The sequence below is a fragment of the Tiliqua scincoides genome, chromosome 4, assembly GCF_035046505.1.
Source record: "Tiliqua scincoides isolate rTilSci1 chromosome 4, rTilSci1.hap2, whole genome shotgun sequence".
Taxonomy (NCBI): domain Eukaryota; kingdom Metazoa; phylum Chordata; class Lepidosauria; order Squamata; family Scincidae; genus Tiliqua; species Tiliqua scincoides.
In genome coordinates, this window is record NC_089824.1 from 21,793,059 (window position 1) to 21,819,346 (window position 26,288).

A 26,288-nucleotide genomic window follows, 5' to 3' on the forward strand; every position below is an offset into this window, starting at 1 on the left:
CCTCCCCCCCTCCTTGGATTAGAATCACAATTATCTTTGATTCAGCATTCCCAAAGAAAGTCACTTGGTCACATACCCATGATACGATAGCAGGGATTTTTCCATGCACAGCAGTCTGTATGTTTACTGGGGGGGATTACAACAAGCTCGGAGTCTTTAAGCACATTTTAATAGTTCAGGCAGAACATAGGAAGTCTATTAAGGTGGACTGTTTGACTCGTTAAACTTTGTCAGAGCCTCTTCTCAGTTTTTGTGCACTGAAGGAGCTGAGCAAGGCATTCATGATTGAGGTCATGCATCCAGCCAGAGTGTAAGATGATCCCTTTTTGCCGAGCCCATCAGGCATCCCTTCTCGCACAGGGACACACTCACACACACATTCTTGTCAAGTCATCTTGTGAAAGGCTGCCGGCTTCCAACTTGGCTTGAATGTGCAACCTTAATAAAGCACACTGAGGTCTCGGAGAAAAATAGCAGTTGAGTTGCAGTGAGGGTAGGAGAAAGAGAGTGGGGCTATGCTTGGGCAGCAGCTGACTCAGAGAACCTACATGCTGAAGTGTAAGCAAGAGGAAACATAAATCTCAGCTACCATGCAATCAATTGCTCACACTTCAGCTAAGGAAGCCATCGGAAAGGGTGACACAGTCATTTGAAAAAGTCGCGGGTGTTCTCTTGGCTCCTCTTCACTGAGTCATTGCTCTACCTTTTCATTTCCCACACAGATCTTTGCAGAGAAAACACAACAGACAACTTTTTCTTTTAAAAAAGAACAAGGAAGAGGGGTGGGTGGGGGGGGAGGATAGTGTCTCTGAGAGCAGGAAAGAAGAGGGCTAGTAACATGACTTTTTTCCTTGGGTTTGCTTTCCTGGCTGCACTCCTGGCTCACATAGGCTGCAGTAATCAACACCGGGCTCCAGAGTCCAGTGCGCGAAGGTACAACCGGATTCAGCATGGACAGTGCACCTACACATTCATTCTTCCCGAACAGGACAGGAACTGTCGTGAAAGCACCACTGACCAATACAACACCAATGCGCTCCAAAGGGATGCCCCCCACATGGAACCGGATTTCTCTAACCAGAAACTGCAACGCCTGGAACATGTGATGGAGAATTACACACAGTGGCTGCAAAAGGTAAGTGCTCAACTTCTCTTGCACTTGGGTGATTGCTTCTGGGCTTGTGCAGCGTGCTGTTCTAGTGCATATGTTGTGTGTCATGCTGTGTACGTGATAGAAAATGTTGTGATGGCTCTCCACAGTGGAATACATTGGGATCAGAGCTTTGCAAGTGTTTCTGAAAGGATTTGATTTTCAGAGTTCAGGGCTGACTTCTGAACGTCTTAGTTAAAGCTTCGACATTGCTAGGTAATGATCAAACAGCCAGGCGCATACCTGTGTGTGTTGACAGTGTAGGAATGCTGTTAAAAATAAATGCGCACTCAATATTTTAAGAAAGGTCTCAGTGCTGTTAGAGAAAAGAATTGTTGGTTGCTCCAACAACAGATTCAACATCATAGCTACATTAGAATACCTGGGAAAAAAAGTTTTAAAAATAAAACTGATAGTGTTTGATGTCACGCAACATGGCTTAGCTGCAGCAGTTAGGGTGTAATTTCAGCATTGTATTGCTACAGAATGAATAATTTACCAAGATTAATCAATTGTTCTGTGGTGTGTGTGACATCCTTCCCAACCATCCTTGAGTGTGCAAATCCTATGCACACTTACCCAGGAGTAAGCTCCACTGAATTCAATGGGACTTACTTCTGAGGAGAAAAGCATAGGATTGTACTACCAAGGAAACACCAACACAGGGTAGTAATGTACAATCAGCACAGTTGGAACAAATCTGCTGGAACATTTGATGCTATACTGTGCACATTTATCTTTGTATTGTAGCAGGAGAATGTTTTGCCCTGCACAGCTGATGGCTGTCATCTAGAAGTAGCTTGCAATTTATATACTGCAAATCAATATGACCCTGACAAATGATTTGAAATCACTTTGCTACATCGCTGAACCCATGAACATTCCCAGACTGCCTCAATCGTCTATGTTCCTTGCACAATCTTTTGTTTAATTGCACAAGGTGTCCTTAACATGATGCATGATTTTACAAAGGAGATACAATCAGGGGAAATAGATAAATAAGCATTTCACTATATATTGTGATACTTTGTCATTCAGAGTGTCTTATTTTTGCTGACAGCTTAGCTCTGGAGGAAACCATGTGCTTTTAACAATTTGTGATAAAACGTTACATAACATGATGCGCTGAGTTACCCTTTCACTGCTACTGTCACTTTTCATATGCATACAACATAATTCATGTGTCCTCAAAAGTAAGTGCCACTGAATTCAGTGGCCCTTATTCCCAGTTAAAAGGCTGTATGGCCTTATCGTTGGAAAGTGAACATTTAACTTTAGGAAGATAAATGTGTAAGCAAGGGAGGAGTCTGAACTTGCCTGTGACAACTTTTAGTTATTTGTACATTGCTTTGACCTTTTAAAAGCAAATCTCATGCAGAAGAAAAGTATCTATTCAAGTACATGGATGCTGGGTTTGTTTTTTTCTTTTCAGAAAACTGCCCTGTGGAATCACATTTAGGACTTTGTTCTGTGTTTGACCACTAGGGACTGAACTAAGCCCACTATTTTGCTTACAAACTGCTGGAGAAGAAAAATGAGTTAGCAATTGGGGTGTGTGTGTGTGTGTGTGTGTGTGTGTGTGTGTGTGTGTGTGAATTGCAGCTGATTCTTGTGTTTGAAGAGAAGATAAATGATGGACAGGCAGTTGGTGTCTCAATGGTGCGTCTCAAAGCTTGCATTCTTCTTTGGTTGTCTGAAGTTTGGAAGTGGGTGAAAGACTTTGCATTATGTCCTTTACAAGTAGCAAATGGCTGAACGTCATGTATCTCTGTGTCTATAATCCATAATAAAAGAACCTGCTTCCCCTTGTGTCCAGTGACTAGAGGCATGACTCATTGCGATCAAGCTACTTGGCTACATCTTTGAATAATCCATTTGCTGCTTTGGGGCTGTCATTTGCAGACCACTGAGGCACTCATTTCTGATGAATGAATAATGCTTAATTGCTAAGAATATATTACAGAGATAAGTTAAAGCTCCAAAGCTCAGTTTTAGGTTCCCTAATGATTTTTTTTTTTCAGCCATCCATTCCAATTATAGGCTGTTTGAGCAATACTTCGCCACAGACGTGATCAATGAGAAATATTATTCGTCCCATGGTTAAGTCCATCATTACAATAGTATTACAAGTGCATTACAATAGTATTACAATACTATTACAAATAGTATTACAAGTATTACAAGTATTGTAATTGTATAATTACAATAGTATTATAGTATTTTTACAAGTGCCGCCGCCTAGGGAGGTACGTGGGACGGCTGCAAGAAATAGGGCCTTCTCAGTAGTGGCACCAACGCTATGGAACTCCCTTCCCCCTGACTTAAGAATGGCTCCCTCTCTTGAGACCTTTCGGCGAGGCCTGAAGACCCTTCTGTTTAAACAGGCCTTCTGAGTTCTCGGCCTTTTAACATCTTTTTAACATCTTTTAATATTTTTTACAGGCCTGATTCTTTTATGACTTGCTGCTGCTCTATGCTCTTTTTACCTATTTTTTACTCTGACTGCTGTTTTTTATGATGTGTTAATATGTTTTTATTTGTTTTTAAATTATGTTTTTAATATGTTGTAAGCCGCCTTGAGTCCCTTTGGGGAGAAAGACGGGATAAAAATAAAGTTGTTGTTATTATTATTATTATTATTATTAAAATGGGGGAAATGTATAAATCACAACTCTTGCAATTACGAGAGTCCTTTGTGATGCTTTGCTATAAAATATCACCTACTTTAAAACAATTTAGCATTAGAACACATCAGAACATATTCATTCTGTTAAAACATATCCCAAACACACTTTGGAAGGGATGACTGGAAGCGTTAAATGGAACTAAAGCTTGCATTGATTGTTTAACTAGGGAGGACATTGTAAGGCTCTTAGTTGAGCTAATCTGGAAGAAATGTAGTTTGATCTTTTGTTACCAAGTGCAGATTTTGGAAATCAAACAAACATTTAGAAAGCCTTCTTGCAGTGAACTGTCAGTTCAAATCTCACTGAAGATTTCCTTGTCTGATTGCATGCAATTAAGGTTCTGCATTGTCCAATGAAATTTGCATATACATTGTTGGTGTGGATGTGATTGGTCAGAGGGGCCCAAGAAAACAGGAACTAAGCTCTTTTCACCAAAACTACCAGAAAATAAAGATTTGGGGTACAGATTTACCATATTTCCTAGAAGCATTTACTTTAGTAAGGACGGCTTCTTTCTTTGTTTAACCCTGGGTTTCATATCTGCCATGTTTCTTTTAACAGTGTACAAAGAACAGCATGTTTTTCCTGTTTCTTGCAATAACTGACTGTCAAAGAGTATTGAAATGCTTAGATTGCAATTTCAACATTTACATATTGTCAAAGAACAGCAGTTTGAAGTTTTTAGCTTGGCAACTATTCAGGATATTTTTTTCTCCTCCCCCAAGCTGAACGCTAATGCATGTATGGAACCAATAGAAGTACAAATAGTTTCACAACTGGGCAGATGTGTGTATGGTATCCATTTAGCCCCCATTCCACACACTGCCAGATGTAAGTCCAATTGCATGCAGTGGGTCTTATCCCAACAAATTATATATAGGATTGCAGCCCTAGTGTGGTATAATAATTATTGTCTGATTATGTGTTTGAAAGATTCCAATCCCCGTCATTCAAGAAGCCCACTGGTTGACCAGTATCAACCAGTGCATACCATGCAGGGATCATACTGGGGACAATGAATACATTGCCTTGAATTTCTTGGGGAAGGGAGTATATGAATGTATTATTGTAAACACTGTCAGAGGTTTCATAACATGTTGAAGCCTAAGTGTTTAATATCTAAATTATAACCTTGTTATAACCTTGTATAACCTTGTCATATTCTGGATCAATCACTAGTTATTTTACCAAATGTCTGCTAATATCTAAATTAAGAACACTGTAGGTCCATTTAATGTGGTTTTCCATGGGTCAGATTTGATGCCAGTTTTGAGGAAGCATCTCTTTCCCCTGAAGCATCCAGCACAGTTTTCTTGTTTAACCTGGGTGTGTGTTAATAAACACCTTCATGTACTGAGATGCTTTATCTTTGTTGTACCTATGTTGTGGTTATGAGACAGTTCAATGTGTGAAGTGCTTAATATGCATGACAGCTTTCAGTTTTCATCCCTGAGATGCTATCTGCCTGTCTCATTTGTGTCTTCCCTTGAGGAGTTCAGGTGGTGTAGATATGTTTCACCTCATATGATCCTTAAATCTAGGAGTTAACGTTATGCTGAGAACTATGTGACACCCAATAAACTTTATGAATGAATGGTGATTTGCACCCAGATCTACACCATGTTGATGATACTGCTATTGTCTCTAGCAACAGGCTAAGGGCCAGATCTATCCAGCTTTCCAACCCTGGTGTAGCTGTGCCAATGGGGTATGTGCTGCCTCCTGTGGTGGGAGGATAGTTATGGAGGCCTCCACAAGGTAAGGGAACATTTGTTTCCTCGCCTTGGGGCTGCATTGCAGCTGCACCGGCACTGGAAAGTTGGATAGGATTGGGCCCTAATTCTACAATTGGGGTCAACTAACTGAGCTGGTATCACAAAAGTAATAGTCTCTCCATTCTACCAATGCATGCAGATGCAAGACATTGCACTGACTGGTGGTCTCATTGCACTCACCGGTGGAGCATTACTTCTGCCAGTATCATAAGAATAGCACCGCTGGATCAGGCCATAGGCCCAGCTAGTCCAGCTTCCAAGTCCACTGTGATTTGGTGGGCCATCTCATAGTGGCCCACCAAATGCCTCAGGGAGCACACAAGACAACAAGAGACCTGCATCCTGGTGCCCTCCCTTGCATCTGGCATTCTGAGGTAATGCATCATGATAGGATAGGGCTGTAAATGATGCATGAGTTACTGCCATAGCAACGATGCATTTGTGCCAAGGAGAGGCCTATTTACCTGACATAGCTGTTGCCACCACAGTCTGGTAAGGGGACGTGGGAGGAGTGGTCGATGCTTGGGCTGGAAAGAAAGTGGGTGAGCTGAGGGAGTTCAAGTTTCTTCATCTTATAATCTAAGATGTGTGTGTCTTGTATTCCTGTACAGCACAAATCAGAGCCAGCCCATCCATGAGGCTGACGGAAGCAATCAGGGTGAGAGGTACCCATCTACTGCTCCTTCTCCGGCTTCCGGGATTATGAAAGGAAGAGGGAAATAGCACAGAAGAGGAAGTGGGGGGGGGAGTGTGTCTCCTTTGTGAATCAAAGGTGCAGAAGGAGGAGCAGGTGAGGTAGGAGCTGGTGTGCCATTGGGTAAGGGAAGGACATTTGGTACTGCACCTCAGGTGGTAAGAGGTCTTGGGCTGGCCCTGGAAAATCATGTCCATCCTTCCACACAGGAGTGAGCATTTTGGCCCATTCCCTCTTGCACAAGGGCAAGCAGGGGGAAAGCAACCCATTTGGTGGAGCCAGGGGTGGAGCCAGGGCAGTCTTTGGACAGTGTCCTTCCTATTCAGTCCTATCCAACTTGCCAGCACTTATGCAGCCATGCCAAGGGTTTGTTTCAGCCAAGGGTATTGTTTCAGCCAGGTCAGTCATAGCTGGCAGGCACAGTGTGGGGTAAAAATTAAGAGGAAGGAGTTGGTAAGCATCATGAAAAGCGAATTGGAGAGGGGTGTCTGGAACAGAACGGATCTCCAGAGACTACTTGGCTTGGGTATGCTGGTAGGGAGTCTCTTGCCCATGGATTGTAAAATCAGCCTCAAAGGCTGTTTGGCTTGGAGGGTGTCTTCAAAGCAGGTCTTTCTTGATCTTTGTTGAGAAACTGGGGTTGTCAAGGATGATCTACAGCAGTGCTTCCCAAACTCCTACAAGGGAGTTGGGAAGCACCTTAAGTGTGTGCAGGGGAGGAGCTGTGGCAGCAGTGTGATCCCCAGGACCACGCTGCTGCTGGGGTGGGGGTGGGGATTAACTTTCTGAGGGAAACTCAGCCTCCAAGGTTGAAAAAAGCAATTGAAAACCACTTTCAGTTTTCAACTGAAAACTGGAAGTGGTTTCGATTGCTTTTTTACTGTTTTGGAGGCTTAGTGAGCCCTGCAAAGGTGTCTACAGGAGCCCCTCCACCCTGGAGACCAGCACTTCCTCAGGGAAATTAAAAAAAAAACAACCCTCCCCTCCCCATCAGCAGCGCAATCCTGGGGATTATGTTGCTGCCTTCCCCTGTCCTTGCCTCTTAAAGGGGCAGGGACAAGTGTTTTTCTCGCTGGTGGGTTGTGACCCACCAGTTTGGGAACTACTGAGCTACAGCTTGGAGTCAGGATGGGAATGCTTGTAAGATGGCATTGTGTGCTGGCTGGCAGGCCACTATGAAATCCAGGAAACTGGTCTAGATTGACCCTTGGTCTGATTCAGCAGGACTCTTCTTATGTTCTTATGAATAAATAATAGCTATTGGTCTTCATGAATTAAGGAACCTGTGCTAAAAGGGGGGTTGGAGTGGCAGGAGAGTTAGGCATTGCTACCAGATTTGTGAAGTAATTGTGACCCATTTTAATTCCAACCTGCTTGTCTGATGTATTTAGTGAGATAATTGAGAACAACTTTGAGGTGAGAACAGCTTCCTCGTTATTGACATTCCAGTGGGGCCTGAAGACTTTTTAATTTAGGAAAGCCTTTGAGGCCCTATAAGGGCTGCTTTTATAAATTATGTCTTTTACTATGTGTTTTTTATCAGCTGACTGCATTTTATCTTGTTTTAATTGTTCTTTTTAAATGTTTATATGTATTTTATTTTGCTTTGTATTTTAATCTTGAGTGTTAGCTGCCTTGGGTAACCTTCGGGGAGAAAGGCGGACTATAAATCCAATAAATACATAAATAATTCAAGCAAAGGTTCTAGTCTAACCTCACCCTTCTGTGCTAGTTTTCCGCATGCAGTGAGCAGTGTTTTCCATAGAGAAGCATTCAAAAATACAACTCTCCACTTGCATTTGGAAGTGGGACAGTCCATTGTATCTGGCATTGAGATGGCATTATCTCCTCATTCTGCTGCTCTAGTTTAACTCTCAGTGATCATGCTCTAAAAAAAGGACTTTCCTTCACATACTGCCCCAAAGATGCTGACCCCTTAAGCATCCATGGTACTGGGGAAAGTTACTCCATGCATTCCATTGAAAGAACCACAGATGGGCCTAGCTCCTTCTCTGAACCTGCTCAGTTCCCTGCTCTTCTGGCAAAAGCTCTTTGCATATCACAGTTGGGTTATTCAGAGTTTTGAAATGAATGCACTGCTCCCCCCCCAACTCCACTAATGAAGACAGTAGAAATGTCACAAAGAACAGATGAGAAAGCTGCCTGTGTTGGAGCTCTGACACCTGCAGCCACAGATAGAGTCAGGTTGCAACCAGACAGCAAACAAATTAAAACAACATGTTTTTGTGTCCAATAGTAAACTAGGTGGCCATTGGATATTATAACCATTTTTCTTCTGTTCATTTAGCTTAATGTTGTTAAGGGGGTTGATTTGGTCAAATTCCAATAACCCGCAGAGATACTCAAAATGCCCACCACAAAAGTCAGAGAGTCTCCAACATGAAAATGCTTAAAGATTTGCGAGTATGGAGAGGTTGGTTCTTTGGCAACAACTGACAAAACAAGTATTGAAAGGTTGTTTTTTTAGCAAGCCAATCTCACTTTTCTCTTCTTTTTTCACCGCCACATTTCTTTGCAATTCAGTCTCTCGGATATTTCCCAGGCTTTGATGGAAAACCCTGTCACAATGGGCCACCTAACCCCAAGTTATTTATTTTCATTAATAACAGTCGTTGCTCGATACTCAATCATACAAAACTATCAGTCATCAAACTGGTCTCTAGGACACTCTCCTGACATTCTCTCTGGGAGAACTGACCAGTCCAAAAGCAGCAGTGTGCATTTCACTAATCAAATGCAGAGAGGACTCCTGCGTTAATAAACAAAAGCTCTACCAATAGGATGGGTAAATGGGATTTATGTGAATCATGACGATCATGATGTGTGTAGAAAGAGGGATCTTCTTGTGTTGCATAATGGGTGCGTGTATGGATATGCATTTGGATGTGGGCCCACACCTTCAGTTCAAATTCCATTACAATGGCTGGATGCATCAACCATCTTGGCATGTGTGCATCTTGGGGCTGAATTAGTGTGTGAAACCAGCTGCATGTAATTAGATGGCTCAGAGCAATTACATTTTTTCTATGGACACTTACTAATAAAATTTGTACAGGTTTACCCTCCACAGGTGTGATTTTTGTTTGTCAAAGAGTTGATCCCTTAAGTGAATCTTAATATCTCTGAGAAACCCTTTTGTCAAGCCCAAAGGTTGAGTATGGAAATGTCTACCTTTGGAATAATCCTAAGTATTGTTGTCTTTCTCTATAAAGCTCTTCAGCATATAAAGGGCTTTAGGGCCCAATTCTATCCAACTTTCCAGCACTAATGCAACCATGCTAATGGGGCATGCCCTGCATCCAAGGGAACATTTGTTGAGGCTGCATTGCGGCTGCATCGGTGCTGGGAAGTTGGATAGGATTGGGCCCTTAGAAGTCTTAAAAGGTGTGTGCAAAAACTAAGTTCAAAACATTATTACATGGTCAGTATTTTATTCTTGTTAATTTCCTTTGATTTAAGGCATGCAAGAATCACATTTATTTGGTGCCTTAGGTGCCTGCTTGGAGAGCATAAGGGCCACCCACCAACATGACTGAGGCCACTGATCCACAGTGAATGACCACAGGCCCCAATGACCACACTTTTCATTTGAACCTGTCAGGGTTCCCCTGACTTACCTGAGAGCAGAGCCGCCTAGGAGTAAGTCCCCAGGTTTGGTAGCCACAGCAGCAGGAGGAGAGAGCCTGCCTCAGCCCCTGTGGCTGGCAGGGGAAATAGAGCCATGGGGCTGCCATGGGCAGACACTCATGCCCACTGGGAGGGCAGTAGCAAGGCCTGAGGAGATTGGATGGCAGACTCCTGGGAGCAAACCATGGCAAGCCACGACTGGGTGCTCAGTGGTAAACCTCGCCTGTCCCTGAGCCCGGCGCTGGGACCATGGGAGACCAAGCCAGTCCCTGACCGACTGGGTGGACCTCCAGCAGATGGCTGAAAGCTCCAGGGCTCACTGTTGCCCCCTTGCTTGCCAGTCTGCCGGGGCAACACCGCCCACAAGCCCAGTCCACTCCAGGGGCGAGGGGATGGGAAGTAGTCCCTGCAGCCTGGCTGGCAGGCAGAGCAGGAGGGTGAAGCACAGGTGAGAAGAGGGAGGGAAGGCTCAGGTAGGCTCAGGTAATGAGAAGGCTCATTATAACCCTCACAGGGACGAAGGTGTGGAGTCTAAGGGGGCTGGTCTCCAGCTTAAAACCCAGTCCAGCCAGGGATGAGGGCAGAACTGGCTAGGACACTGGCTGGAGCAGATGCTGGCTAGCCCATGAGCCTGGGTGATGTAACCCCCCTTCTCTCACAACCCTACTGGAGCTGGGCTGAGCCCCCCACTTGGGCTGGGCTGATATTGCTGAGGCCAGACCCTGAGGTGCCCTGCCGCTGCGTCCTGTGTCCCCAGGGGTCCCCCATGTCCCAGGCCTGACAGAACCATGCAATAACCCACCCACTCCTTAACTGAAGCATGGAGTTCAATGCTCCAAACGTGAAGAATCTTTTAAAATGAGATCTCACACCTCTAAAATGTAGATAGAGCTTTCCAGCTCCAAATCCTGCTGGAAGAGCATACTTAGGGTTTTGTTACCATGGCCCTAGACGCCCGAGGCTGAGAAAAATAACTTTTGTAAAAGTTTGAAAGGTTTCACATTTTCGACATCCTCACCAATCACATCATTAAGCTCGACCAAGGAATCAGACTAAGATGTTCACACCCCTTTCCAAACTAACTACTGAAAACTCAACTGGGGAGGAAAATGAAGGCAGAAAGCAGCCGGTCCTCAACTGGCAAGAGGATCCCTTGATTGAGATTCCCCACCTAAAAATCCCATAGCATTCTATGGGGCAAAAATATTTAAAATCCCCTGGCTTTGGAGTTTCATTTTCTTCCTTTTTTTGCTTGGTTCTTCCTTTTTTGCCTGATGTGCATTTGGGAAACCGGTTGAAGCCTGTGTGAAGTTTTTCCAGCTTCCATTCAAAACCACTCTGCTATCCAGCAAGCAGGTCTTTGAAATCCCTCTTTGTCCAGGGAGAGTGGTTTGGTCAGCAAGGATGCCATAGACCCTGCACACTCTCAGGCCTCGCAGAATCAAGATAGGTGTCTTCGGTCTGTGATTTAGCCTCACCAAACACTCTCCAAATCCCTGCTATCTTTCCTTGCTGTTGACTTGTATGAGGTCAAATTGAGTGCCTGCTTAGAGATTGTTCTTTTCTGTGAGTGCTGTGTGGTTGTGAATAAGCTTTTCCTCTTCTAATTCCTTTCTCCAGGGCTCTGTTGATGGCTGTAGAATTCCTCTCTCTAGATTACGTGTGTATAATCCTACAGCCCAATCCTACCTAACTCAGCACGGCGATGCAGCGGTGCCAATACGGCATCTGCTGTGTTCTGCATGTTGAGGCCTCTTGGGGGGGAGGGAAGGGAATATTTGATCCTTTTCGTGGGGTAAGCCCATGCTGTTGCAATGGGTCAACTTGAACCTGTGCCAGCACTATCACTGTGCAACTCCACGTTGACCAGTAAAAGCAGATTGGGTCCAGGAAGTGGGTAAGGATTTGTTATGCTCTGCTGCCAACCTGGCCCCTTCCAGGGCCTGATCCACCCTCCTCTCCACCCCTCTCTCCCAACCCCTGCATGATCATACCATTGGCGGTGGGCATCGACTGTCCATTGTTGTGTGAACCCATCTACTCACTGCTTGTGGCAGTGGGCAGGTCATGCTCACTGGTGCTGTCACACTTGCCACAGCTGTTTATGCTTTACATAACAATCGAGAATGTTTGATTGGGAAGACAGATCGTTAGTTAGTCCCTCTTGATTTCTGAGCACTACTGTAAACTGTTGTGCTCCTTCACCCTCATCTCTGTTGTCCTTTCCCACCAAATTATACAGTCGCACCCTTGACCATTACCCTGAGTCTCTCTATGTGGTTCTATGTGAATCACAAGGGTGTTAGTTTCACCTTTGAGTGCATGTTACATAGGTTGTGGAATGCGCTTCCAGTAACACTATGCCATTCATTGTTGTTCTTTGAGCCCCTTTCTGTGTCAATATTAATTCATTACATTCACATTCATTTCAACACAGGTCCAACCCATTCTTGTTCCTCATTCATGCCAATGAAAAGGCGAACCAGGAGTGGGTGTGGAGGTTTACCTAGAGAATGTCAGAGCAGCGGGTATCACACCAAGCGAACTGGCCACCAGCCACCACTGCTAAAGCTCCAGCCTAAGAAGTTTCCTGTAAATGACAGCATAAGCAAAACATGCAAGTACCTGTCAGGAAAAAAAGTGACAAAAGCTTTGTGTTCCTCTCAAAAGCAAAAGAGAGTGCCTAAAACCAAAAATATCTGATTGTGCTGGGTTTGTGGGACAGTTCTGATCCATGTCCAGATTCTATAAGTATCCCCCACTTAAATAACAAGCTGGAACTATAGCACCCTTTTGTCTTCCTGTCTCGCAAAACTCTGGAGCTTGAAAAGCAGAAATCTGGTTTTGAACTTTGTGGCTTAGCTCCATCTCTGTCTTTTTTGTCCCTGGAGAAACACACATACATACACAAAACAGCCAAGGCTTCACTGCTGTGAATCTTGAGGTCTTGGCATAGACTCTTTGGCTGAAAGACATAACAGAAGAGCTGCTATTAAGATGAACTTTTTGTACACACACTATTGCAGTCATTCATGCTGCTCATAATTTTCTTTTTATAGACAGTCTTTTGCATCCCTCTTTAGGAGAGTAGAAACTTTTAAATTTTTTAATGGGGGAACTACCCATGAACTCCATTCTTGTGTGTAGTGCCTTTCTCATTAATATAAAGCTGTGTATATATTATGAATGAAATAGTGCTTGAGCTGATGAACATGAGTATGTTTATTATCTATATACAGTAATGTGTTATTTGTTTTCAGGAAAAAAATGGCAAAATGAACCAAGTGAGACCCTTTCATTCATTCTGAAAATAAGCACTGAAAGAGAACAAAAGATGTGTGTGTCATTTTTGCCATTCATTCTCATTCATTACCCCCATTTTCTAATTCACTTTGTAAAATAGGGAAGTTCCTTTCTTTCTTTCTTTCGTTCTTTCGTTCGTTCGTTCGTTCGTTCGTTCGTTCGTAAAAGGAGTTTCAGAGTTCCTCTGTTCAAAAACTTCCTGCTGGCCACCATGTCCCGTCCCCCCCACAATAGCCAGAATGTTGCATTAGTCTGGGGCATTGTGGAAACATGATCATGGCTGGTGGGAGCCGCCATATTTTTTGCAGTCGTCACCATTTCCTCCCACTATATTCCAGTCCAAAGCTGAATCTGGGGCATAGCCATGGTCCAAAAATCACACGAGATAAGTCAATATGTGAACTGGACCACTTTATCAATTACATCAATTCAGTAAAACTCTGCTGCAGCCCCTGGCTAACCAAGCTCTTCCTTTTAGTAGGGTTTTAGTAGGGCTACCTACCTTAGGGGAGACAGATGCAACTGACAGTTTTCTCCCTTGGGCACTCACACCCTGGCTCCAATCAAATGTTGGGTGCAATCCTATCCGGTGCTGGAACAGGTAAGTCAGGAGACTTGCGCTGTATCCAGCACAGGATAGGGGCGATAAGCGGCTTAACCAGAGGTAAGGGGGAACTTTTCCACTTACCCCTGTGTAAGGGCTGCTGGCCCCAATGGGTCTCCTCAGACTTGCACCACCTCTGGAGGTGGCACAAGTCTGAGGACAGTGGAGCAGCTTGAAGGTGCTCCAATCTCCCTGGGAGTGAGGGTCGGGATCATAACTGCCGGTTCCCAGCCCCGCCTCCCGCTTCATGCCCGCCCACCCCTGGGGCCGCCCACCGTCCACCCTCCCCCACCCAGGAACACCTCCCTCCTCCCTGCCTCCCCCATGCCTACTTTTCGTCCTTTTGTCAACTCATCTGAGTCGATACAAGGTGCTAGGAGGAAGCTGGTGTGGAAGCTTCTGTCAGCCTCTGCAGGCCAGCACTTCTGGGAGCGTCGGCCTGGCTTAGTCCCTTGGGCTTGGGCCAGCCTAACAACCGGTTAGGATTGTGTCCATTGCCTCCAGCAAACCCATGATTCTCCACAACAACCCTTGGAAAGGGGTGCCTGACATCCCTTGCAATTCAAGCCCCAGGGATCAACAACCTGCATCCCTTCACCAGACAGCCTCTTGGGATCAGTTCTGATTCTTGCTTATTTTAGGGTGCAGACCAGATTCCTAATCCTATTCCCAATCTGGCACTAGCCAGAAGTGGCCAACCTGACTAAAAAGACATGACAACTCAATGTCACAGTCTGGGGTAGGCAAAAAAACAAACAGAAAAACAAAACAAAGCAACAACAACAGCAACAACAATAACTCCCCATCAAGCGCCAACCAAGAGAGAAGTTAAAAATTGCTACCCAGCCCCCTGCAGGACAACCAGTTAATCCTAGAGTGTTAAGAGGATGAGTGGGTTGGAACACTAACAGACTACTCCTATATTGGCCTTATGATGCTGGAACTAGCATTCTGGAGGCATAAGGTCCTTGATGGCTGTCACAAAATGCACCATCCAGAGCAGCTAATAAGCCCTGCTTATTAGCCAGAGCAGCAGAGAGCTCTGCTGGATCCAGCTTCCTGTAGCCCATCTAGTCCAGCTTCCTGTATTTCACAGTGGCCCACCAGATGCCTTGGGAGCACACAGGATAAGATACCTGCATCCTGTTGCCATTCCCTTGCATCTGGCAAATATCCTACTGGGGTATCCTACTTTCTAAAACCGAGGCACTGTGTATACCCATCATGGCTTGTAACCTGTGATGGACTTTCATAAATCTGTCCAATCCCCCTTTTTAAAAGCTCCCAGACCAGTTTCTCTCTCTCTCTCTCTCTCTCTCTCCCCCCCCCATACAGTGTGCAAGCCTACAGAGAACAAGGAAGAATACTGAATAGCCCCACCTCCCACACTTGTCTATCTCTTCTTCCTTCCTTCCTTCCTTCCTTCCTTCCTTCCCAGCTAATGTTCCTTCTGTACTGGTTTTGTTTTAGAAATCTAATTCGTGTGTACTTTCCCGCATAGTCATTTAAGCGATGCTGGACCTCAACAAGTGGGAAAACCTGGCCTCTGAGCGGCCCACTTGGAGGCAGGCTGTGCAGCATGGCTTTTCCCAGTTTGAAGAGACACTTTGCCAACAGTCTGAGGCAAAGAGGCAAAGAAGGAAGGCCCATAGCCAGGGAGACAGACCAGGGACAGACTGCACTTGCTCCCGGTGTGGAAGGGATTGTCACTCCCGAATTGGCCTTTTCAGCCACACTAGACGCTGTTCCAGAACCACCTTTCAGAGCGCGATACCATAGTCTTTCGAGACTGAAGGTTGCCAATACCAATATGTCTGTAAGATATTTGCCAGTGTGTAACTTTTAATATTTTTCTAAGTGGAAACATTAGATGGAGGACACTTTTTATCAAATGTTCCTACCTTCTGTTTTCCATGCTGAAAGTTTCAGGATATTAAGACAGACCCAGACTTGGTGGCAATCAGTACTATGCAGTTCTCCACCCCCACCCCCCCACCCCCGACCTGCCTTGAAGCAAGCACTGACTGTCACTCAGCTTCATTTTTATCTGATAATCTGTGAAGTATATGAAGTGCTGACCTTTGAAGATTCAATCTTCTTGGAAAATATTTTCTGTGGCTGCAAAAGTGCCACAGATAACTGGCCAAGCTATATCCTAAGCAGCTTTGAAAATTCTGCCCTTCAGAGGCACGACCTGCCTTCTTGCCCTTTGGGCTGCCTTATTTATGCGTGCGCTAAAGTTGTCAGCCAATGTGAGCCAAAGTTATCTTCCTAAAGATACCATCTCAGGATTAAATATACTGCCTTGCACAGGTCAACTCTAAAGAGCAGCTGTTTTGAGTGTCAACTCTCACTTGTCCCGCTAGGTATTAGAGTGACCCTTCTAAAGGAGAAGACATTGATAAGATGCCAATACTTCTGGGCGTGTGAGTTTTGCATTAAAACTGGAGGGGTGGGCAGAGGGGATCCAGGCACAGGCATGTATGGAATATCTACATATTGAATATCTGCATAGAGGTCTGTATTCAGATTTGCTTTGATTCTGTGCAGAGCGGGAGAGTAAAGCCACTGTTAAATGCCTTTAAATGGTTGTTAAAATTTCAATTCCATCCTTTTAAGAAGCTGAGATTTCCTTTAAGCAGATGTTTGGCACAGAGACCTTTAGCAAAGTTCCAGCCACTAGCCACATCCTCTTCCTACTTCTGTTGGATTTGAATTTATGTTCTGATCTATCTACTATAAACTAATCTTTGGTTTTTGCGGTCTTTCTAAAGTGGATCTCTAATGTATGCCAATCATTGAATGGAAAACCTGTCACCCTCAGTGTCTGAGAATTGCTTATATTCAAGGTTTGATTGACTGCAAGCCCAATCCTGAGCTTGGCACACTGGCTCATAAGGCACGTTTGTGGGCCCTAGCACCAGTGCTCGGCTAGTGCTAGCCCAGCGCTAACCCAGTGTTTACACACCGGAAACAAATACCTCAAGGGCAGCTGTTTTCAAACTCTCAGGGACAGTTTGAACAGAGGTAAGTCTTGGTGGCTGGCAACCTTCAGTCTTGAAAGACTATGGTATAAGCCTACAGCACCTGGTATTCCCAGGCGGTCTCCCATTCAAGTACTAACCAGGCCTGACCCTGCTTAGCTTCTGAGATCAGACAAGATCGGGCATGTGCAAGGTGGTCAGGCCTGGTTAGTACTTGGATGGGAGACCGCTTGGGAATACTGGGTGCTGTAGGCTTATACCATAGTCTTTCGAGACTGAAGATTGCCAACCAACCAACAACCAAGTCTTGGTGGGGGTGCGGGGAAGGCAGTGACGTGATTTCCAGGATCACGTCACTAAGGGGGGGCTGCAGGGACCAGGATGCACTCACCAGTCCCTGCAGCAGCTTGTCGGGGGTGCGGGGAGCCCTGCGCGAGCATCTGCAGGGCTCCCCAGGTCATCAAAATAGAAAGTGGAGCGATCACGCTCCACTTTTGCCAAACCAGAAGTGAAGCACAATCGCTCCACTTTCACTTTTAGAAGCCTGGGGAGCCCAGCAGATGCTTGTGCAGGGCTCCCCACACCCCAGACAGCCTGCTGCAGGGACTGGTGAGTGCATCCCGGTCCCTGCAGCCCCCTGAACGACACGATTCTGGGGATCGTGTCACTGTCTCCTCCCTGCCTCCTCCCTGCCCCGCCCCTTAAGAGATCTGAGGCCAGGGCCTTCAGGATAGGGCATCGCGATGTCCCAGTTTGAAAACCACTGATCTAGGGATTAGTTCCTTAGAATGTTAAATCTCAGAAAGCCTAAATGTATGTATTTTGTCTCCAGTACAAATGTTGGTACATGACTATGCATGCCACTGACAGCTTGCCATGTCACACAACTTGCACTTCGGACAGCAGGTTTAAGGGCAATGGTGGAGGGCTTTTCTAGTATATCTTTAACAAAAAAAAAATCATCAATGGAGGCCAGGTTATTAAATTTTATAATTTATACAGCATCCAAGCAGGTGGGGAAGAGCAATCAATTGTCTGGAAGAGTGGAGCAGTGTTGCTCACAAACCAATGCTTAGAATGAGAATAGCATGGAAATGCTTGAGGAGCAGTTTAGAAAAACCCAGTTAACAGCCCAATCCTAACATGCCCTGTAACAGACAGGCCAGCTGGCCTGCGCTACATCCAAAGCATGGCTAGACCTGGTTGCAGCACAACTTGGAGTAAGGAGAGTGCATTCACCCTGTGTTGTGTGGCAGCTGCCCCTATAGGGCTACTCTGGCGTATAGTGCCAGATCCTGACTCCACCCCCCTCCCGGGTCCTTTCTCCACTGGCCTGCCTGCTGTATGCCCTCCCTCCTGCTCTGGAACACCCCCATTCCACCCTCCTCCACTGTCCCCAGATCTTCGCATCAGCCTGACTCAGCCTGTTCAAACCCACCAGTCTGCTGGCACAGTGGCACTGGATTTGGCCTCCTGACTCCTGCGGTGGCGCAGAAGTGTCTTATGGCACTTTTGTCACACCTCTAAGCCAGCACAAGGGATTTGCACTGACCCAAGAACACATCTGGATTGCACTCTAAATGTCATGGTTGTTGTAATGAGATGACTTACCTCTTCCAGGACTAGACAAACTGTGGGATTCTGGTTCCTTTGTAGGACTTATAGTTCTAAAATCAATATTAATTGACAACTGACTGTGGCTTGAGTAGGATCCCTTGCTGTCTCCTCAATAGTTACATGTTCTTTGTAGGATTTTTCTACTCCCTTACCCTGGCTGCTGAGTTCATTTCCTAGCCAAGAAGATTCCGGGGAAGTGCTGGGTGGGATATTCAAATATATTTCTTGAATGCCACATATAAAACCACTAAGAAATTTGGCAGACCTGTTCTGTGTGCTTGCTAGGCAAAGCCCTTCCAATGAAACAAGAATCCAAGAGAGATGTTTAGAGCAGAGCGACTGTAAAGGATAAGCAGTTTACAAAACCTACAAAGGGCGATGACAGCATGCAAGAGCACAAATGGCTTCACGCACTTTGTTTAACCTCAACCAAGGCATTCCTAACAGAGGACAACCTACCCTTTGGGGAATGTTAGATGATGTATTTTATGATGCCTTGTTTATGTTGTATTCCTGCTTCTGAGCGGCTTCAAATTTGAAGAAAAGTGTTTTAAGGAAAGAAATCGGAGCTATCAGTTGCCAATTCATATTATGTCATCATCTAACAACTAGACTGGTTGACAGTCTTGGGTCTGAGCCAGGTGTGAAATGGCATAGCAGTTTCCGTTGTGTGTGTGTGGTGTCGCCTTCCAAAACTGCAATCATGCCAATCAGCTGTTCTGGACAGGAATTGTATCCAGCTCCCTATTCCCTCCCTGAAAAAGCTGATATGGGTGATTACGGTTTTTGAAAGTGCAGATGCAGTCCCAGCTGCTGGGTGAAGGTGTATACACAGCATAGGGATGCTTCCGAAATTTGAAAGGATCATCTTCTTCTAAAAGTAGATTGTGTCCTTCCATATGAGTTTTGGTGCTGGCCCACCAAAACCTTCCAGACAGGCTCCATTCTCTGTACCTGTGCCTTCCAAAGCTTCATGGGGAAGCATGCAGGACAGATCCTTCTGTACTGTGTCATTCAGGTTTTGGATCTCCCTCTCCTGGGATACTTGATTGCCTCCATCCCTTTTTTGCAGGATGGACAAATATGATTGTTTCCAAAGGCGCTTGGCCTTCAGTGATTGGGGGGGGGGGGAATTTCAATGACTCTAACTCTGCTGCAAAATTGTATATAAAGTGTTTTGTGAGTTGCTGTGGATGCAGACATGGCAAAAGGCAGCATATAAATACAAAACGTTTACCCCTTCCAAATAGCTCCCTCGTTTTAGAGTTTCAAAGTACATCACCTTGTTTCCCAAGTAGAACCAGCGCATATGGAATTCTTCATTTTTACTTCTGAATGTTGCACAGAATTCTCTTCATGCTCTGTTTGCTGCACCTTTCCATTTATTCATATCCCCCTATACACATTACTATTGTATATGTGTGCATTGACAAAACGTAGCAATTCCTCTCACCCTAACAGAGCAGCCATTTCTGTGCACACTTGCTCCTCTGGATAGATATACCCATGAGAAGCCTCTATCTGGATCAAGGTACTTCTTTTATCTAAGATATGTGGATCTGAGGATCCCAGTGGGGTTTTCTTTCCCCCCCAACTACACCAGTTTCCAACCACCTTAAAGCAGAAAGTTAAAAAAAATTTTTAAAATACCATATAATCCAAATCCATGTAGACACTGAATTTTCTTGCAGTCATTTTTACCAGCAAGTGTTCAAAACCGTGAAAAAGAGCAGCTGTTACCTTTATAAACTTTTTGTAAACTTTCAACGCCTTTGCCCTTTCACAGCGATTAAAAATGGGGTGGGGGTAAGAGCCAACGCTGACTCCTTGACTGTGATCTATAGAACTAGGAAATTGTATTACTTGATTCAGCGTTACGAATAAACATTTTACATTCCCACACATCCTGGAAACATTTTGTGGGTTGGCCTCCAAAGAACCTCTGCAATATTTCATGACACGGGTTATGAAATGCTGAACATGTCTTGTTCACTAACGCGCAAGACACGAGATGACATGAGTGTCTTGAGCATTTTGAGATGTGTGATTACATTGTGATTACACACACACACACACACACACACACACATTTACACAATTTTCCTGTGGTATTCATGAATTTGTGAGCTGAAGTGCACTAAGAAATTGTAAGAAGTGCATGAACGTCTGTGAATGCCTTGGTTTTAGTCACTTGACTTGCCTTTTTTCTTTGTCCAATGAGCAATAATTTAATATGACAGAATATTGGAAGCTAGCTGCAGATTGAACTTTGCATTCTTATTCTTGGTGAACTCCAAACTGCATTGTGTTAGCCTTCCCAATGCCCGTGTGGTTTTGAATCCTGTCCTACAACTCACTCCCACTTTGAAAGGGTATCAGAAAGCCATGGGGCGGGACCTATTTTTGCAATATTGTACGAACTTTCTGACTGCACACTCAATTTTCCATGATAAATCAAAACCACCTCATCTGTTTGCATCCTGGAAAGTCTGCAGGTTCATAGTTCATCATTTAATCATTTTGTATCAATGGCCCAGTCCTGTCAACGACAGAGGGACACTGTCCTGCTGCCAGGGCCTCTGGGAGGAATTTTATCAGGGGGTACAAAGTTTCTTTGGGGCCCCTTTGAAAAGGGAGAAGGATGAAACAGAGTGGGAGAGGGTAGTGACGGGTGGGCAGAATGGAAGCTTCGTTGGCTTCATTGGCAACCTTCAGTCTCGAAAGACAGTGGTATCACGCTCTTAAAGGTGGTTCTGGAACAGCGTCTAGTGTGGCTGAAAAGGCCAATTAGGGAGTGACAATCCCTTCCACACTGGGAGCAAGTGTAGTGTGTCCCTGGTGTGTCTCCCTGGCTATGGGCCTTCCTTCTTTGGCTCTTTGCCTCAGACTGTTGGCCAAGTGTCTCTTCAAACTGGGAAAAGCCATGCTGCACAGCCTGCCTCCAAGCAGGACGCTCAGAGGCCAGGGTTTCCCACTTGTTGAGGTCCACTCCTAAGGCCTTCAGATCCCTCTTGCAGATGTCCTTGTATCGCAGCTGTGGTCTACCTGTAGGGCGCTTTTCTTGCACGAGTTCATCATAGAGGAGATCCTTTGGGATCCGGCCATCATCCATTCTCACGACATGACCGAGCCAACGCAGGCGTCTCTGTTTCAGCAGTGCATACATGCTAGGGATTCCAGCACATTCCAGGACTGTGTTGTTTGGAACTTTGTCCTGCCAGGTGATGCCAAGAATGCGTCGGAGGCAGCGCATTCTGAATGGAAGCAGAATGGAAGCAGGGTGGGCCAAAACAAGGTTGGGGAACACTCTGTACCAAGCAGATCCACAAGCCAAAGCTACTGTAGCAGGCCTGTTTCCTCCCGGATTTGACACTGTGTTAAGGGGTGTCATGTATGGCCCAGCATATATGGCTTGCCAGTACCTGCAGCCCCATGCTAATGGTAATGTCCCCAGCATCCCATGCGGACAACATGTCTGAATAGATAGGAAAATGTAAGATCCCAGGAAATTTCTGGGCCCCCTCCTTTGGCTCCTGGGCCCCCTTTTTGACTCTGGGCCTGGGTACGAATTACCCCCTTTACCCCTTTCTCCTAGGCCCTGCCTGCTGCCATAAATTGCCTGCTGAAGATGCAAGGAGTGCTCTGCTGGTGGCCATTTCCTTTTCCACCGCAAAGCAAAAACAGCAGCAGAGGCCCTGCTGCTGTGGCTGTCAACCTGCAAGTAAGCTGTTGCTGGGGGTGGGCCATGGGTGGGGGTGGATCCTGTGGAGGTCAGGCATGCTGGATCCTATCCCCTCTTTTAAAAACTTCTCCTTGTACCCCCACCCCCACCCTAGCATACAGTGCGGCCTCTATTGCAGGGGGGTCCAGTTTTTGGCAGGAGGGCCACATCGTCTCTCTGACACTGTGTTGGGGGCCAGGAAAAAATAATTAATTTACATTTAAAATTTGAATAAATTTACATAAATGAATAGCTGAAAGATGAACTTATATGAATGAATGAAGGTCTTGCAATAGCTCAAGGCCTATAAAAGGCCTTGCACAAAGCAAGGCTGGCCTTTCCTTTGCTGCCACTACTGCCTCACAGACGTGAAACAACAAGCAGTGGAGGGAGCCCTCATCTGACAGCTCACGCGAGAGGTCAAACAGTCGCCCTCACTCTGAGAGCAGTTGCATCGAGCTAGTGTGGGCTCAAACAAATCTCCACAGGGCCAGAGGCTCATTGGAGACTGGGGGCTCCCTGAGGGCCGCATTGAGAGGCCTCAAGGGCCGCAAGTGGCCCCAGGGCCGGGGTTTGGGCACCCCTGCTCTATTGGTACAGCTGCATGCTATAATGTGGCAGGGGATAGGGTTGGGGGCTCAAGCAAACTTATTTATAAATATTTTATTGATAAAGTGTTTGGAAGCAAAGCTTTTGGCCTGGATAAGTGACATGTTTTGTGCGCATCACAGATTTAGCAAACGAGACTCAGAAAAATGACAAACCACAACAGGGTTGAAAAACAGTTGGCAGAAGAAGAATATTAATGTCCTTATGACAGCGTACCAGAGCAGCGCAGAACATCCTGCAGTCTCAGCTCGTCATAGGCACACCATAATCTGACAGTCCAATCCTAATTAACCCCTCCCCTGCCATTGCTGCCAAGCCAAGGGAGTGTACAATGCATCCTATGGTGGTGGTGGGAGGAATAGTCATGGAGGTTTCTTCAGGGTAAGGGAGAATTTGTTCTCTTACCCTGGAATAATCCTGTGCTGCCTGAATGGGTCCCCTTGGATTTTACTGACACAGAAACAAAGAAAGTAAGGGAAAGGGAATAGGGATAGAATCCTACACATGTCAGTGCCACTGGAATCTAACCCTTCCCTCCCCTTTTCTGCCTCCCGCATGCCCCCTTCCACCGGGAAACTCTTCCGTTCCTCCCTCTCCCTGCCCCATTCCTCCCACTGCCCAACCCCCATGCCTGCTTACCTGCACTCCAGCAAGCAACCTGTAGTGACAGAGGGCCACCAACATCACCACTGTTTAAGGCAGTGGTTTCAAAATGTCTGCTGGTGGCACCACATGCTCTGCCATGTGGAACTGTGTTCTGCTATTGTAAACACCTGGTGAGGATTGTGCCTTCAGATTGTACATGCAGCTGTTACCCTGCACATGCCTGATCTCGTCTGATCTTGGAAGCTAAGCAGGGTCAGGCCTGGTTAGTACTTGGATGGGAGACCGCCTGGGAATACCTGGTGCTGTAGGCTTATACCATAGTCTTTTGAGACTGAAGGTTGCCAATCATTTGAACAACACTGCATTTTTTGGCAAGCAAAACAGTGTTCTGCACATGTGCAACAGTTGACTACAAGAATATTCTGAACCTTGATTGAAAAGAAGTGGGCTGCCCATGAGTTTCAGTGAATTGGCTCTTAGGCTGACACTACTCTAGAATGCAGCCCACTAGCCTAAACCTTGTGTGCAATAAAACCAACAGACTATATAACAAGAAACCACTTTCTTCCATGTGAGTAGGCCTATTTGTGTTTATGAATGGAAAGTATAGAAAGTGAGTTGGGAAGAAACTGTGGCAGAGTGGCAGAGGCATGTAGAAGGTCCCAGGTTCAATTCCTGGCATCTCCAAGTAGGGCTAGGAAAGATCCCAATCCTAAACCTTGGAGAGCCACTGCCAATCAATGTGAACAATGACCCAGAAAAGCAATATAAGGCAGCTTCATACATTCATGTTCATGTTTGCACAGGTTATTTATTTATTTATACAGGTATTTCTATACCGCCTTTCTTTGGTCGTCAGATTTCTCCTCAGACTTTAATCCAAGGCAGTTTACATAGGCAGGCTGTTCTAAGCCCCCGTAGTGATTTTTACAATTGAATAGTTCTAGTCTTTCATAGAACTCCTCGTTCCAGCTGGATTCCTTCTTGGTCTGGCCTCTCTCTGGCCCTTCGCCTCCCACGCTCCACTTGAAGGCAACTCTGCCACCGAGGGTCAGTTCATCAGTATATCATCGTGTTGTCAGTTCTCAGATACTTCTGGTTGTCTCGAACTGGCAGCCTCAGATCTTCAGGCATACAAGGCGGCAGCTCAACCAGACCTCCTGCTGGTCTGTTATTTCATTCTCTCCAGTAAAGTGAAACAGTACTCATGATTACATGGGTGAATCTATAGGGAAAGGGATGTAGGAAGAGATACAGTTAAATGCATGGATGAGATTTCCATGTCGGCTGGATCAGATCCCATCTGGCCTTTTGATTTCTGCCATTGTAATGCAAGCATTTAGTTGCGCTATCTCTTTTTTTACTGAACTGGTGACTGATGATGGTTTTGATCTCTATTCCCGCTGTATTTGTGTTAAAGCATTTCTAAGCAACGCATACTTGAGTCCATTGCTTTAGCTTGTCTCACAAAGGCTGGATGCATTCATTTCCTGAAAAGAAAGCAGCCTTCTCAAACACAAGGAAATCAGGTCAAATTTACATCTGAAATCACCTTCAGTAGTAACCCAAGCTGCAGGCAATGAATTGGTGCCAAGAGAAACCCACTGAATTGAATGGAGGAAGAATGAATGAATCCTCATCCAAAGAGCAAGAGTATCCGGAGCATAATGTCTGCTTTCTCTTTTTAGGAATGGAAGGATTGCCCACAGAGTTAGAATTCTTTGATGCATGAAACCCCCAAACATGTGTAATTTCACTTCAGCTGACCAAATTTCAGAGTGGCCACTATTCAGAGTGTTTCTGAATAGCAGCTTGGCCTAGGAAGTGGACTGCATTTGTCATGTGAACCTCAGTTATTGAATGACATTTTTTCCACCAGAGTATTCTTTTTCCTTGGCGATGTCCAAACTAGAGTCTGAGCAAATTTGCCTGTGGTTTGTCATTATTTCAGGTCATTGGTTTTTTTTTCTGCCAGGAGACGTCATGAAGACGTAAGGAGTGCATCCCTTAGAATAGCAAACAAATAAATGTTACCAAGCTATTTCAGAGTAGAACACGGTTAGTTTGTGGCAACTAACTCTTTGCGCAACTCTTTGCCACAGGAAGTAGTGATAGCATCTTGCGTAGATGCTTTTAAGAGGGGATTGGACAAATTTCTGGAGCAAAAGTTCATGACGGGTTACAAGTCAAAGTAGGTACGTGCAAGCTCTTGGTTTTAGAGGCAGGCTGCCTCGATTGCCAGATGTAGCGGGAGGGCACCAGGACGCAGGTTGTGTCTGTTATCTTGTGTGCTCCCTGAAGCATTTGGTGGGCCACTGTGAGATACAGGAAGCTGGACTAGATGGGCCTTTGGCCAGATCCAGCAGGGCTCTTATGCTCTTACCTTCTTATTTACAGTTTCCCCTTTGGCTTGAATTTTTCAGAGGAGAGTTGAATTGTTATGGGAACCAGGTGGACCTTGTTGCCGTCGTGGATAAACAAAACTGGGAGATGCTTGCAAGTTGTTCTGATCACAGGTCATGAAACAATGGAAATGGGTACTGTACAGTCAAGCCATTACTTCAACCTCATACTGACAGGATGCTATGTACGTTCAGGACTCTAATCTATAAAATTCAATCAAGCTGTCAGGAACTGATCTTTTCTAACCGTGCTATCAGATATGTAGGTAAGGAAATCAGATACTCGCTAAAACTCTCCAACTTTTTCTCAGTGTTATTTTTACAAGAACACAATGGCCTTGTAAAACAATTGCTATGTTCTTAAGCTGAGAAAACCAGAAGCATGGCTTTCCTTTAAGTATCATATTTTGAGTCTGTCTATGTGGACAGATAGTGACCCTCTTTTAATGAACTAATGCTCCTATGAAGATCTGTGGTTCTCCGAAAGG

The 26,288-nt window shown here is 45.3% G+C and overlaps 1 protein-coding gene and 2 pseudogenes across 1 annotated transcript in view; 2 read left to right on the forward strand and 1 right to left on the reverse strand.

Moving 5' to 3' along the window:
- The first annotated feature begins 785 nt into the window (after positions 1–785).
- ANGPT1 (angiopoietin 1) overlaps positions 786–26,288 on the forward strand; it is a 162,086-nt gene continuing 136,583 nt past the window's right edge. The window contains exon 1 of the mRNA XM_066625014.1: positions 786–1,135. Within this exon, the coding sequence (XP_066481111.1) occupies positions 839–1,135 (297 nt within the window). The 5' untranslated portion in view covers positions 786–838. The remainder of the gene's footprint in view (positions 1,136–26,288) is intronic.
- On the reverse strand, positions 16,937–17,057 carry LOC136650185 (5S ribosomal RNA; annotated as a pseudogene).
- LOC136650371 (5S ribosomal RNA) lies at positions 23,593–23,709 on the forward strand (annotated as a pseudogene).